The 16095-nt window shown below is 38.8% G+C and overlaps 1 protein-coding gene across 2 annotated transcripts in view; it reads left to right on the forward strand.

Annotated features, from left to right (window-relative positions):
- Positions 1-94: 94 nt before the first annotated feature.
- Positions 95-16095, forward strand: part of LOC144965798 (death-associated protein kinase 1-like) — a 179222-nt gene continuing 163221 nt past the window's right edge. For both annotated transcript variants that reach the window (XM_078901520.1, XM_078901521.1), the window contains exons 1-2: positions 95-593; positions 14597-14815. In XM_078901520.1, coding sequence (XP_078757646.1) covers positions 514-593; positions 14597-14815 — 299 coding nt within the window. In that variant the 5' untranslated portion in view covers positions 95-513. The remainder of the gene's footprint in view (positions 594-14596; positions 14816-16095) is intronic.

Here is a 16095-nt window from a genome sequence, read left to right on the forward strand (position 1 = left end):
TATTACGTAAATCTGATCAATCTAAGATTTGGTTCTAGGCATGGCTGATTGCAATTTTGACCTGAAGCAGAAAGGTCAAAATTTGTAAACTTCCGACTCTAAGCTATCTTCCAAATCTATCAAGGAAGTTTTCACGAAAAACGAACCAGCGTTACTGTGTGTTGTTACTACTGTCATCACTGGCAGGTCGACGTCCGCAGCTACGAGCGCTGTGTTGCTCACTCCGGCTCTTTATAATATAAGAAACTCAAGAGGATGAGTCAGTGATTGTAGCACATTTCTATTGTTTTTTGTGTGTTTGTTTTTAAAGGATTACATCCGTTATTAAAGTGTTATTATTCTTTGTCTTTGGATATATTTTCTCCAACTATTGAAATTGATATTCATCGAAGTGCTCGTTATCTTTCAAAATGTTGATTATATTTATTTCTTCTTGGGAGTAAATTAGACGTCTACATGGGGATCTAATCTTGAATTTACTTGTATTCACTCGGAAGAGAATGAAATTCAAGGATGGTGCTGGAAATGGATGGACTTGCTTTCAAACAGGAACCAGTAGATGAAATTTACGAAATAGGAGAGGATCTTGGCAGGTTGGTAAATTTAACTGGCGAACAAATTTATTTTTATTTTTCTGTATAATCTCAGTCGGTCAACTGGAGTTGGGGAGGGGGTGTTGTTACAATTTCAAAATGTATAATGCACACTCAGAAACTCATTCTCACACAACTCCCCCCCCCCTCTCTCTCTCTCTCTCTCTCTCTCTTTCTCTCTCTCTCTCTCTCTCTTTCTCTCTCTCTCTCTCTCTTTCTCTCTCTCTCTCTCTCTCTCTCTCTCACCTCTAACTCTATCCATTCATAGTGGCTGTCTTCTCGGTTGAGTCGAAGATAAGTTTATCGCCTTTAGATCAAAGGTTCATTTATTTTTTAGGCGTTTTGTAGTGCGTTGGGGTGGGGGGGGGGTGTGAATAGGGGGGGGGGGGTAGGCAGAGTAGATGAGGCATTGCACATATATCTTGGGGAGCCGGGTTCCAACCCCCATGTCGGCATCTCGTTTTATCCTTCAGCAAGCCATTTATGCTCACTTTGCTGCGCTTCACCCCTTGGTTATCTCAGCCTTTTAATATAAGATTCTAAAGAGAAAAAAATCTCGGTGGATGAACAAAGGGAGTAAATTTCTTCATACCTCTGGAATGTGAAAGGCTCTGTTTTAAATACCAGCTTTTATCTAGCTGAGATTCCTATTTTAACCCTTTGCTGGCGATATTCTTTTAAAATCTAATCTCTAACGTCAAGACTTCCTTTTTCATCAAGAAAGCAGTGTGCTTAAATTTGAACCCTGCGTCTCATTTCTCTTACTCTGAGGCACTGATCAATGTTTTTGTGAAAACGGCCTGGTCGGTAATTATAGACAGATAAAGTAATATGATAATTTATAATATTTCGTGATAGTAAAAAATAAACCCCGAACAAAACAAAAATAAAAACTATCACAAAGACAAAATTGAAAATAAACAAGCAAAACATGGGACCCCTCCCCTTCAATCTAATGTGTTATAATAGCATCGAAATTAGGCTTTGACCCCCCCCCCCCCCACACACACACACGTGTGTCAGTCACTGTGCTTGTATGTATTTATTTGTGTTCATGCTTGCGTATTCCCTGTGCCTCTTGTTACGTACTCTTCATCTTTTCATACTCACAAAATTGATGTTATAACACTCACCAATCAAAACTGGGGAATTTTTCTCATTCTTATCTCTCAACCATCGCCTTTCATTTTTCAATTTAAAATATAGTTTCTGTGCCAGGTAGTAAGCAATATTAAATCAAGTAGCATCACTTCTGATCTGTTTACAATATTCGAATTCTAAATATAGAAATAGAGGTAAAATGATTGACCCAGAATTCTAATATTAATTTGTAAATCGGTATGTGCGTGGGCTGGGTACATGCGCGTGTATGTATGTTTGTTGCGCGCGCGTGTGTGTATGTGTGTGGTCACAAACTGACCAAAGAAGTCCCATATAGAAAAAGCAATGGAAAAAAAAAGAAACAAAAGTTTACGTCCATCCAGCACCTAATGCGTTTAATTCTAGACTTAAAGAACATCCTACATTTACTTGATCTCAGGTAAATATTGCCTCATTCAAATTCAACATAGTGGTTGTAAATGAGATTGTTGTCCTTATAAAATTTACACAGTCAGTTTCCTCACTACTGCCTAGCTATAGACGTATTTAGCATATTGGCATAATTTAGTGAGAGCTAATCACTGAACTGGCGGTCTAAAAACAATAACAAAGAGCTGGGTGACGTTAACTTCTTTCCTTCTATAATACTATTGTCATCTTGGACATCGATGTACTGACGGACCAACAAAAGGCTATCGATAAACATTCTTTGCATGTTTGTGACAGATAAAGGTGTTCGTTCATCTAATAGACGACAGATAAACACCCTGTCACTGTGCCCACCCAAGCATACATTCATTGAGATGCGATGACAGTCCCTTTGACGTCCTCCGTCCCCTACAGTCACACACACACACACACACACAAACACACACACACACACACACACACACACACACACACACACAAGTCACATGCATAACATAATGATATAAACAATTGCTTGAATTAGCTCGTATTCTTTTTCAAATGTGACCTGCCGTTTCAAACAGGTATGATGTCGGGGTAATTAGAAGCCGAAATTAAATACATGGTAGATTTAAAATGCTCTTTTCATTTAGGCGAATACTGCCGTAATCTCAAAAAACAAAACCAAAACCGAAAAAACAACAACACGTTTTTGAAATTTTGGACAGAAAACTTGCCATCTTACTATCGATCGATTAAAATGACCCTCATTTTGTAAAAAAGAAAAAAAAAAAAGAAAAGCCCAACAAACTCTCACCTGTGACTTTGACAAGATTAGGATAATTTTAATTGATCGATATTTGATGGGCCAGTTTTCTGGCCAAATTTTAAAAAATGTGTAGTATGACAGAATAGGCATCATCTTATGGTTAAATTAGTAAAAACTATAATGTCGCTTCTGGTAATTTCAACTTTGCGATTCCTTTTTTGGCATCTGGTTCACCTCCCCCTCCCCCTTTATAACCGTTACGAAGCAATGAGTCAGATATGATTGTCTAATGTTTTGTTTTTTTTAAATCATAGTTGACTAACTTATCCTTATCTATTTTGGTCGTTGGTTACGATTACGGCACTTTACTTCAAGGACGTTCGATGGTGTTGAAGTTCTTCCTCGACGTATGACAAATTGAATGAGTCATTGAGCGTACTATGGACGACAGTCTGTAAAACTGTAAAGGATATCATGAAATTAGAGCGTATTTGCTTTCACCGGGGATCGAACCCGATCTTGAATCTGTAGTCATTGAGTCATTGCATTGGCTCTCATCAATATTATGCGATTAAAGCCCCCTCTCATCCCCCTTCCTATTAGTTCCTATTGAAGTACCACCCCCCCCCCCCCACACACACACACAAATAGAGGGGGGTTTCAATAAAGTGCAAACTTTATATCATAGATTTATAATATGTATTAGATTTTAAAAGACGTCATTTTGCGTGCATATATTCCCCTCGAATTCAAGATGGTTGTGATGTCCAAGTTGTGACAACTCAATTACATAATTGAACAACATAAAAGAAGAAATCGGAATTTCAAGATAAAGTCAGCTATGTGCAGCTATGTGGTCTTGTGGTATGACACTCCCTTCCGGATTGGAAGGTCCTGGGTTGGAGCCTCGCTCGAGGCGTAGTTAAGTCCTTGGAAAAGGTTCTTTACTCACATTCTCTCACCGTAATCAAGTGTAAAATGAGTACCTGGCCGTTAAACAGCGTTGTCTCTGTCATTTTAAAAATTGTTTTATCGCCTGACAGGCGTTATGTCTCGTTCTACATGTTACGTGTTGCAGTTAGTCAGGGGCTCCTTGTAAGGCGCTTTGGAGCACATTGAGTGGATATTGCTCAATATAAAAGCCCACGTTTATAATTGCTTCTATCCATTTCTTATGTGTAATAGCCGCGCTCTTGAATGCACGATGTATTATTACGCCAAAGGACGACGTCCTATAAATAATAGTTTTACATGCAAATCCATATTCTTAGTTTTGTACATCATTATTAAACGATTCCGTTAAATGTTAAGTCAAACTTAAACTTCTAAAGCGCTTTGAGCACGTTGTGTTGATATTGCGCCATATTATAAAATCTAATGTTTCAAATGAACGCATTGTAGTCCCCATGAATTGTTTTATATTCTATTGAATCACACTGTATCGACTGTTCAATCAATTGTTTTTCTTCTATACCTGCCTATGCTTAGGGGCTACATCACAATGCTTGGCGGTAATCGATAATTTATTTTCTAATAAGTTAATTTTAGCGCCTGAATTGATTTTCGATTACACTAGAATATTATCCCTTTGCATGCGGGGTTTGGCTTTAATCGACGTGCTCATATTTGCAGATCTGATAACCGGTCATAATTATGGGCTCATTCTAACATTGTTAAAATGGACAATAATTTGCGTTGGTTTGAGAGTGTTTCCATTACAACAATGAGGCTATTATAATTTGGGTTATCAGACCTGCAAGTAAGTGCACGTTGGTTTTAGTCTAATTGTGTCTGACATCATGTGACCCAGTGTGTCAATATTATGTTATGTCAGAATGAAATAAAGGAGGAAATGAATTGTATTTAAGATCGAAATGATGACAATGAATAAAGTTAAAGAGAGTCCTTCCTTACGGTCCTCGAAGTAAAGGAACTGCTCCAAAGTGTTGTGAACCTTGGTAGAAAAATAAATTATAAAAAGCAACTTTTTAAAATTTATATTAGTGAACGATTAGCAGTGTTCTGAGAGTAGTTCTGTCCGGGGCTTTTTAAAAAAGAGGACCGCAAATAAGGCCTCCAAAATAAATTTCATTAATTTTACTTTACATTAATGCGTATCATGTTAGGGCGAGACAATACGTCTGTTAGACAATATTACATGTAATTTTTTTCGGACAGAGACAATGCTGTTAACAGCTAGGTACTCATTTTACACCTGAGTAGGTAAAAGTGTGAGTAAAGAACCTTTTCCAAGGACTCAACTATGCGCCACTCAGAGCGGGACTCAAACCCAGAGCCGAAGGCAAGTGTCATATTACAAGACCACATAGCCAATATTATTGTATAAAAGGAAAAATCGGAATTTCAAAATAAAGTCATTTTTGTCGTTAAAGGATTAAATTAGCTCCCTGCCCTCCCCCTTCCCCACTTATAATATATTATTAACTCGCAATGTTTTGTTTTGTACATAATAATTGTTTGCATCTCTCTTCTCACCACCAACTGTTGTAGCCATTGTTGTATCGAGGAGTCTGGCGACACGGTTAAATTTCTATTGATGTCTCCAGGGTGTGTGTTTGTGTGTGTGTGTGTGTGTGTGTGTGTGTGTGTGTGTGTGTGCTTGTGCGTGCGTGGATGTGAATGTGTGGGTGGGTGTTCGTAATAATAATAATAATAATATAACAACTTGATGGGGCGATCGATCTCTTCGGATCGCAAGTTACTATGCTTATTTTACACCCCCCCCCCCAACACACACTTTCATCTTCTCCCACTGCGACCATAATTTCCCCTTACCTCAGATTTTGTATTCGCCATTCTCATTTTCATTTGTCATAACCTATAATATAAAATTAATATGAACAATTATATCTTGCATTTACAAAGAGTTTATCATGATCAATGAGCTTCACAATGTTTCATTCTTCACCTGGCAGGCCATAATATAGAACCATATTTCTATTTTCATACAGTACCGGTCGCCCATTAGGCATAATTTTTTTTCTTCACTAACACTTTTACACTATCCGACCCTTCCTACAGCCAGGTACTCATTCTCTTATGAGTTGAGTGGGATAATGAGTCTTTCCAAGGACACAACAACGGGACCAGAATTTTCCACCCATTGAATACGCTTAACATCGCTTGACTTTTGTGACAAGAAGAGACACCGTACCGATTAGCTGTTGAAGATGTATTAGACGGTCGATTGCAGGATGGTCTCTCTCCCTCCCTCCCTCTCTCTCTCTCTCTCTCTCTTCTCTCTCTCTCTCTCTCTCTCTCTCTCTCTCTCTCTCTCTCAACGTCATCGTCTTTTTAAAACCCAGATTCTCTTCCTTTGATACGCTTCAACAGTCGTATTGACGCAAGGCAACTTAATAACTGGCTCTTAACTATCGAAACAATGGCGGACGCCCTTTTGAAATATTTCTCCGGCGAGCATAAAAGAGTATCCAGAGGAAAAAAAACATTATAAATCTGATCATATTTTGACTTTTACACATTCTGATCACAAGACATATGAAAAGTTCTAGACAGCATGAAGAATAAAAAGTACCGATTTTCTTTGTTTAGAACCACGATGGCCGCCGTTGCTGGGCGACATGACATCAGACTATTGTCAGCTTGGGTATTGAATTGATGTTAAATCAGTTACATACATCAAAAAAATAAAAATAAAAAAAAGAAGAAGAAGAAAAAAGTAGTCCTTCAGAGCCCTCTCTGATTGCTATGCATTAGGCCCATAGAGCTAGTTTATCCCGGTTTCTATAGCGTGAACCGGACAATAGCAATTACGTGCTATCCTTTGGATAGGACGCTAGTCTATCGCAAAGTTCTTTCCACCAGATCTAACATATCCAGCTACCCAATCACTGCTGGGTGGACAGTGGGGTCAGAAAAAAAATCTCGACTGCACCCGGTATTAAATCAATTGACGTTTAATGTCCTTTGGCTTTCGTGACATTTTGGGTTATCAAACGTATAATAGATCTATACCGTATTTTGACAAGGCAGGTTTAAAAATAAATAATACATTCAAGAAAAAAGAATTGTTCAGAAAACTTTGACATCAACCGTGAATCCATCGAGTCGACCCTTGCCTTGTCAAAATCACTTGTGTATTGACGAAGAAAGCTGAGATCGAGATACTTATTCTGATGTGCACTGGTCTTTGGTTTAGACGTTAATTTTGTGGTGATCAAATTACTAAGCGGTATTATGACAAAACAGAGTTTTAATAAAATAAAGAAAGAACAGAAGAGATTAGGGGCGGGGGGGGGGGGGGGGGTCCGTTAGCTCAGTTTGTAGAGCACTCGCTTCACGTGCAAATGGACCGGGATCATCGATTTCGGGTGCAGTCGAGATTTTTTCTGACCCCCTAGCTGTGTCTATTATATCTGGTGGATATTAATTGCAATAGACTAGTGCTCTATCCACAGGGTAGCAAACAATTGTATTTTACGTTATAGATACCGGGATCTGCTCCGTAGGCCTTAAGGCGCGGAATTACTTTTTGTTGTTGTTTTGTTTTTTGTTTTTAATAGATCGCTATTCAAGGTAAAAGTTTTCTGTTCACAATAACTATATATATATATATATATATATATATATATATATATATATATATATATATATATATAAAAGAGCGTGTCAGAGTGTAAACAGTACTAGTGGTAATTTTGAATTGGTGATTATGTACACACTTGGATGCCATTTCTGACGATAAAACGTTAATTGTTTGCTCTAATCCTTTATAGTTTTTAGCGTAGGTGGCGCTGACATCGATTTTTTTTTTCGAACCGGAGTGGGTATCATTAAAATTACATGAGCGTCCTAATATTCACGTTTCGAATTCGATAAACGGCGCGGTCGTTCCCTCCTTCCCGCTCGTGTTTAATGTGGGATTCATTACTAACATTAGTTCAAGCGCGTGCTATTGGTAAGCTTATGTGTAAATTTATGTGTGTAAGTGGGGGAATGGAAAGGGGGGGGGGGGGGGGGGGGTGAGTTAGCCTTTCGTGGCAAAGTGACCTGAGTTTGATATGGGGAACCCTTCAGTCGTAATTAATCTTTGGGAATCGCACTCTACGTCCAGTTGATGGTATTCCAAAGTACAAATAACTTAGAAGTTGAGTGCCAGTTAATTACATGGACTTTTTTATTTGCATGGAATGCCCAAAATGGAACCGTGGTGCACACTCAGTAAGGTAGTTAGATAGGGAGAGAGAGAGAGAGAGAGAGAGAGAGAGAGAGAGAGAGAGAGAGAGAGGGAGAGAGAGAGAGAGAGAGAGAGAGAGAGAGAGAGAGAGAGAGAGAGAGAGAGAGAGAGAGGGTGTTGGCGAGAGAAAAAATCATTTTCCAACTGTGGTTTGGCACGTTTTTGTTTGTGTTTTTTTTTCAACATTTTATTTTTGTCAATCTGGTATTATATCAGAATGAAGTCTTTTGAGGAAACAAAAAAAAAACAAACAAACAAAAATAAATAAATAAATAAAAAACAAACAAACAAACCCATGTACAACACGAAACAAACTCATCATGCTTAATACAAGTTTGCATCTAATCTTAAACTTTTAAATAAGTTAAGCTGGGCTCAGCCAGACATAATACCGATTTGAAAAACTTCTTCACATATTTGCCTATCCTGCTCCCTCTTGGTAATTGGTAATGTTCCTTATTAATGATACCAGTGTGTACCTGTTACCTTGGTTTAATTTTCTTTTGCTTCTTTTCTTATAAGTCTTTATTCTCTCTCTCTCTCTCTCTCTCTCTCTCTCTCTCTCTCTCTCTCTTTCTCTCTCTCTATTTTTTTTTCATTCTCTCCCCTCCCAAAATAAATTATAAATGGGGGTGAAAGTACGAGAAACATGACCATACTCATTACAAAATCTGAACTACTGCCCCTACTCCAACCGCCCCCCCCCCCACCCCACCCACTGGGCCGCCTCCTCCACCATTTATGATATGTACCTCTTCTATCTCACGAGTTAAAAAAAAAAAGAAGTAAATAAATAAAAACGAAGGCCGTTCATTCATTCATTTCTAGAGTTAGGAATTTTTAACCCCTCCGGGTTGGAATGGGAATAAATGCAGGTATGCTGTCGTACGCTGAACAGAAAAAACGTATTTAAAATTTTGGCCAGAAAACTCGTCCTTTAAATGCCCATCTATTAAAATGACCATCATCTTTTCAAAAACTCTCAAACCTGGGACTTTGCGAAGTCCAAGGTTTAAGAGGTTTTTTTTTTGACAAGATGGTGGCCACTTTAATCGATCGATATTTGAAAGACGAGTTTTCTGGCCAAAAATATTGAATACGTTTTAACAATATTTTTCAGAGTACGGCGGTTTGGTATCTACTAGCGGTGGCTGCTGGCGGCGATGATGGCAGCAGACACGCTCGGAAGATGGAAAGATTTGGGTCTGAGCGAGATAACAGACACTGAGCATGTCAGCCGTAAACCGACAAAACATCCTTCTTTTTTTTCATTTCGGCCAGAAAGTGTTTAATTTGAATTAATTAACGTGCACATATAATTTTCAGATCTATCTACTAACAGAATAACACAAATAAACACGGGCTTAATTTACCAGTTGTAATGCACAGTGTTTTGCGTTGGTTTGAGAGTATTTCCATAACAACAGTGATGAGTTTATAAGAATTAGGGTTATTAATCAGACCTGCAAATAAGAACACGTCGGAATCGATAGATAAGATGACCCCCCTGACCGACGTGTATTTAGTTGCAGGTCTGATAAACCAAATTGTTATGGGCTCATTGTTGTAATGGGGATACTCTCAAAACAACAGAAAATATTATCCGTTACAACAATGTTAAATCGAACCCATAATAGGGAAGAAATGTGTGATGTCAAAAAGCTGGTTCATGTCTCATTGGAAGTGTAAAACTACTATTCCGGATGAATGAATACATACCTTGTGTAAATGATCTTCTGGTTTCAGAGTTATGGCATCATAATTTCTTATCCAAACATACGCTGGTCGTTAAAAAAAAAGAAGAAAAAAAAGACCACCCACCAATTCTTTTTCGTCCCGTTATACTTAGAAAAACTGCCTATACATCCTGCCACTAAAATAGTCATGTCACCTTATGATTCATCACGTAACCTGTTCATTATTTGTTATCCGAAGGGCTGGTTACATACACACCTCCAAGGATTTGGGAACTAGAAAAGGGGAAGGTGTGACGTTACGACTTTTCTCTCCTATTGCGTTCGGTAATCAGACCTGCCAATATATACACGTGGCCCCCTATTTTTTAAACATTATTAATTTTGAGTTCATTAAAAAAAAAGAGAGAAAGGGAAAGTTTCGGATTTAACGATGTTTAGCGATTAGTGGGCTCATCTTCTTCTTTTTTTTTCTTCATCATCATCATCATCATCATCATCATCATCATCATCATCATCATCATCATCATCATGGCTTATCCCTCCTGGACATGGCCTCCGTAACTGCCAACCGAAACAAGCTTCTGTCCTGCGGCATCCTTCCACATTCTGTCACTGGCTTATTCATCCATTCGCTGATGTGACCATCTTGGTCTGCCTCTCCCTCTTTTACCCTCCGCAATATCCTCCAGAAGATTTTTTTGGGCTGGGTGCAAGTCTGATGCTCAATCGCAATTATGGGCTAGATTTAGCAATGTCATAATGGACTATGGTTTGCGTTGGTTTCCAATATTACAATGGCTGGCTAAAAACAATAACAAAGAACTTGGCATGGGTGACGTCAATTTCGTTCCTTCTATACTGTATTGAGACGGTTGGTCATATAGAAATAATTAAGTACGTACAATGTTTTCTGATCAAATGTAAAAAAGAAGTAAGTGTTGTGTCAGTGTGTAGATAGAATGCGTGTGTGTCTGAACTGTGTGTGTGTGTGTGTGTGTGTGTGTGTGTACGTTTGGCTGTAACGAGGTGTATGATAAGCAAGGTATAATATAGGGCAAATGTGATTGTGTGTCTGTGTTTGTGTGTGCGTGTGTGTATGTTTGAGAGAGGAAGAGAGAGTGAGTGAGTGTGTGTGTGTGTGTGTGTGTGTGAGAGAGAGAGAGAGAGAGAGAGAGAGAGAGAGAGAGAGCTTGTGTATGCATGTAAATGAGAGATAGTCTGTATTTGCGTGTGTGTATGTATGTGAGTGGCAAAGATAGCGTGTGTATGTGTTTGCGTGTGTGAGAGAGATAGGAATTGTGTGTGTGTGTGTGTGTGTGTGTGTGTGTTTGAGAGAGAGAGAAGGGAGAGGGAAGAGTAGAGTGATATCCCGGAGACGGCAGTGAGTGAGCAGAGATCATCCATATCGTACCATTTAGAAGTTTAAAAGGTGTTATCGGATTGGTAAGGTGGAAGAGATAAGGTAGAAGGGACCGTTTCGGGGTGGAGGTGGGGGTTAGTGGGTGGTGGTGGTGGTGGAGATAGTTGTGGGGGAGGTGGGGGGGGGGGGGGGGATGCGTCTGGCGATAGTAATCAGACATTTCAGATAAGATTTGTCAAGTAATCTGCCTTTAATTTGATTTTATATATTAGTTGAGTTTTTATTCTTCTTTATCTCATGTTTACGTCTAAATCGAATCTGTTATCAATTATTTTGTATTTTATTTCCCCCCCCCCTCTCTCCTCTTCTCTTTGTCTCTCTCTCTCTCTCCTGTTCTCTCTCTGTCAGTCTCTCTCTCTCTCTCTCTCTCTCTCTCTCTCTCTCTCTCTCTTCAAAGTCTTAGCAAGTCCAAGATCGACAGTTTTGACAAGATGAGGGTCATTTTAATGGATCGATATTTGGAGTTTTCTGGTCAAAAAGTTTAAAATACCGTATCTACGTTATATATCTACGTTATTTATTTATTTATTTTTGTAGTTGTATTTGCGTGTGTGTTTTTTTGTTTTTTTGTTGTTTTTTTTTTCTCTTCAGAGTAGGCTACACGGCGAGAGAATGTGAGTTAAGAGGACTCAAGGACTCAACTATGCGCCGCTCAGAGTGAGACTCGAACCCTAGTCCGAAGGCGATTGTCATACCACTAGTCTCTTTACTTACATTCTCTCACCGTACTCAGGTGTAAAACGAGTACCTGGTCGTTAACAGCGTTGTCTCGGTTGGATAACATATAACGTAATATCGCCGAACAGGCGTCCTGTCTCGTCCTACATGTTAAATGTTGACGCTGGCTAGGGACCTCTTGTAAAGCGCTTTGAACACGTTTAGTGGATATTGCTCTAATGGGTATCTATATAATCTGGGTACATGCTAATGATACACATTCCTGTTTTAGAAAGAAAGTGTTATTTAATTGGGATTTAATTGAATAGTATTTTCACAACACTTGACCTCTTCTTTATTCAAGAAAAGCAACAGAATGTAGATGCTGTGTTCGATTGTTTGTCATTTTTTTTAAAAAAAAGGAAGACCGTCGTGAAAGGAATTAAATGGGGGGAAAATCAAGAAAATTAAAGTAACTTCATATTTAGTGATTCTACAATAGTTGAGCTTTTATATAGCACAATATCCACTAAACGTGCTCAAAGCTCTTTACAGGGGTCCCTGACCAACAACACACGTAACATGTAGGACGAGACATGACGCCTGTTAGGCGATATTACCTTTTTTTCCAACAGAGACAACGCTGTTAACGACCAGGTACTCATTTTACACCTGAGTACGGTGAGAGAACGTGAGTATAGAGCCTTTTTCAAGGACTCAACTATGCGCCGAGTGAGGCTCGAACCCAGGACCTTCCTATCCGAAAGCGAGTGTCATACCACAAGACCACATAGCCTCACAAATGTGATTCTACAATGATTCTTCAAGGAAAAGTCTTGGGCCACTTGAGTTTATAATTTTCATCAACAATTTTGAGATAGATAGTATGCGTTTGAGTAAGAAACTCACAACATTGCCACCCGGAAGTATAACGGACCAACACACAAAACTATGTGTAACCTTGAACGTTTATAGTCTGGTTAATACAATTTAGTGAGAATTACTCCTAAACATGGATGGCAAAAAGCAATAACAAAGACCTGAGTGACGTCAACTTCATACTGTCTAAACTTTTAACTCAAGATACATGGTTGAGATTGTTCTCAAACCTTGGTATGATACGCGTCAAGCAATAAAAAATAACGACAGGATCTAAACAGTTGGCAACAATGGGAGAACAGTGGAAAATGAACATTCCTCTGGCTAAAAGTCAAGCGATAACCAATAAAATATACGTTATTATCTCTGCTTTAGTCAAAATGTCGATAAAAATGCAATTTCCCATGTACATCACTGCACGTCCTCGCCCACGCATTGGAGGAGGGGGGGGGGGGGGGGAGGGGGGGGTTTCACCTGATTTTGATGAATAGTACAAACTAAATACAACATTTTTTGTGACCCATCACCTCGATTCGACATTATATCGGGGTGAAGAAGAATCCGAATATTGAATTAAAAGCCAAAACGGTTTATAACAGAATAGCAAAATATGAGACGAGAGTAGTTGGTATTGATGCTATACATTCAGATAACATACTCACAACATCTGCTATCCGGATATAATGTATCAATACACAGACATATGTGTAACCTTTTATGTTTATAGTCTGATTGATCGATTTTGTGGGAACTAATCATCAAAATGGCTGCCTAAAAATAATAACAAAGAACTGGGCGAAGTCAATAATAGGGCAGAGAAGTCCTGGCGTCACACTTTCTACTCTTCCGGTTCCAAACTCATTGGAAGTGTGTACATAACCAGTTATTCGGAGGACTAATAATGAATCGGTTGCGTATTGAATCGCAAGGTGGCATAACTATTTTAGTAGCAGGGTGTATAGGCAGATTCTCAAGATTACGGGATGCAAAAGAGCGAGGATCGATGATCTTTATGGACGACCAGCATAATATTTAGACTAGAAAATAAGATGCTATCACTCTGAAACCAGAAGATCCTTTACACAAGGATTTTCACTACTCAAATTCACAAATTCACTACTCTCGAAGAGTGATTTTGCACTTCCAATTAGACTGGAACTAGTTTTTTTGATAGGACGTTTTTCTATCGCAAAGTACTTTCCGCCAGGCCTAAGATACCCAGCAACCCAATCACTGCTGGGTGAACACGTACCCTTTGGATGTGATGCTAGTTTATCACAAAGTACTTACCGCCAAATCTCAGAGACCCAGCAACCCAATCAATACTGGGTGAACGCGTACCCTGTGGATAGGATGCTAGTTTATTGCAAAGTACTTACCGCCACATCTAAGAGACCCAGCTAACCAACCACTGCTGGATGGACACGTATTTGACATTTTGGCCAGAAAAAAAAAATCTGTCAGATCAAGTGAAATGCGACTCTCATCGCCTCAAAACAGTGTGGAATGACTAGATGGACCCGATTTTGATTTCTGACTTATGAGGGTCAGGGTCAGACAAAAGATATTGACTTTACTAGGTCCTTTTGTGTGTGAGGATTATTTTTTTTGAAAAAAATAAAACATGTCCGTTGTTTTTTTGTCTTCTTCTTCTTCTTCTTCTTCTTCTTCTTCTTCTTCTTCTTCTTCTTCTTCTTCTTCTTCTTCTTCTTCTTCTTCTTCTTTCTCTCTCTCTCTCTCTCTCTCTCTCTCTCTCTCTCTTTCTCTTTCTTTCTCTCTCTCCTTATTTATTTATTTTTTTGAAAAGAATGACACAGTCTAATTCTGACATTTTACATTTTTCTACAATTTCAGTGGGCACTTTGCCGTAGTCCGCCGAGTGAAACACAAGTCCACGGGACAGGAGTATGCCGCCAAGTACATTAGGAAGCGCCGAGGCTCCGGCCGCAGGGGAGCCAAACTCGAGGATATACACAGGGAAGTACGAATTCTCCGACTCTTGGATCACAGTAACGTCATAAGGCTGTATGACGTACACGAAACGACATCAGACGTCATCCTCATCCTGGAACTGTAAGTTTATTTATTTATTTATTTATTTATTCTTAATTAAACTAATTAATTATTTAAATTGTTTATTTATTTATTCATTTATTTATTTAAAATTTGAGGGGGTCCTGATATCTCTGACGGCATCGTTTCCGGGTGACATCGATTTTTTTTTCGACCCCCCCCCCCCCCCATGTGGCAAGTGTTGCTGGGTATAAAGCTCTTTGAGCATGTTTAGTGGAGGTTGCAACATTGAAAAGCTCCAAGACCAAAGTTTGCACGAGACCACTTTAATGTGCCCTTTTGTACTGTTGTTGTTGTTGTTGATGTTGTTTTTGTCGTCGTCGTTGTCCGGGATGTTGTCTTTGTCGGTCGGTTTTTTTTTAAATACGGTGTTATTTCGATATATACCGATATACGAGTATCGCATTCCTTTTAGACGTGAGTTACTATTTTAAATCGATATATTATAGGATAAAGACATTGTTTTCAGAGTTGTTTTAGACAAGAAATATGAGATGATAAGTAAAAGGATATATCGATTGGAGATTTAAGCGCTTTGGCCCCGTTGAAAACAATGATACATTACACCTAGATGTTTGAATGCAGAATACGTTTGACAGTTTTAAAATGTTGCATCTACGAAAACGTGTCTCCGAGGACTTGTGAGACTTGAGTTGCTGTTCAAAATCAATATAGGTTAAAGGACTTCGTTTTCCAGGGATTTTTAATACAAGAAATATGAGATAATAAGTAAAACGATACAACATCGAAATGGTTTACATAATATATCGATTCAAGCTCTTCGGATCTTTTGAAAACAATGACGCATGATAGACGTTCGAATGCAAAACTTGATTGGCAGTTTTAAAATGCTGCGTCGAAAACGTGTCTCAGAAAACTTGTAAAGAATTAAAAAAAAAAATGAAATAAATATTTTTTTAAAAATTGAGCTTTTAAATAGCGCAATATCCACTAAACGTGCTCTAAGCGCTTTACAAGGGGTCCCTGGCCAACAGCAACACTTAACATGTAGGACGAGACATGGCACCTGTGAGGCGATATTACATTTTTTTCGGACAGAGACAACGCTTTAACGGCCAGGTACTCATTTTACACCAGAGTACGATGAGAGAATGTGTGTAAAAAGACTTTTCCAAGAACTCAAGAACTTTGTGCCGAGCGAGGCTCGAAACCAGGACCTTTCGATCTGAAAGCAAGTGTCATACCACAAGACCTCATAGCCGCACAATTTCTATATTGTTCATTCTCTGTTTCTAGTATTATATAAAAGTACTTTACAT

Source organism: Berghia stephanieae, chromosome 2, assembly GCF_034508935.2.
Source record: "Berghia stephanieae isolate SIO BIC M18660-M18661 chromosome 2, UCSD_Bste_1.3, whole genome shotgun sequence".
NCBI classification, from domain to species: domain Eukaryota; kingdom Metazoa; phylum Mollusca; class Gastropoda; order Nudibranchia; family Aeolidiidae; genus Berghia; species Berghia stephanieae.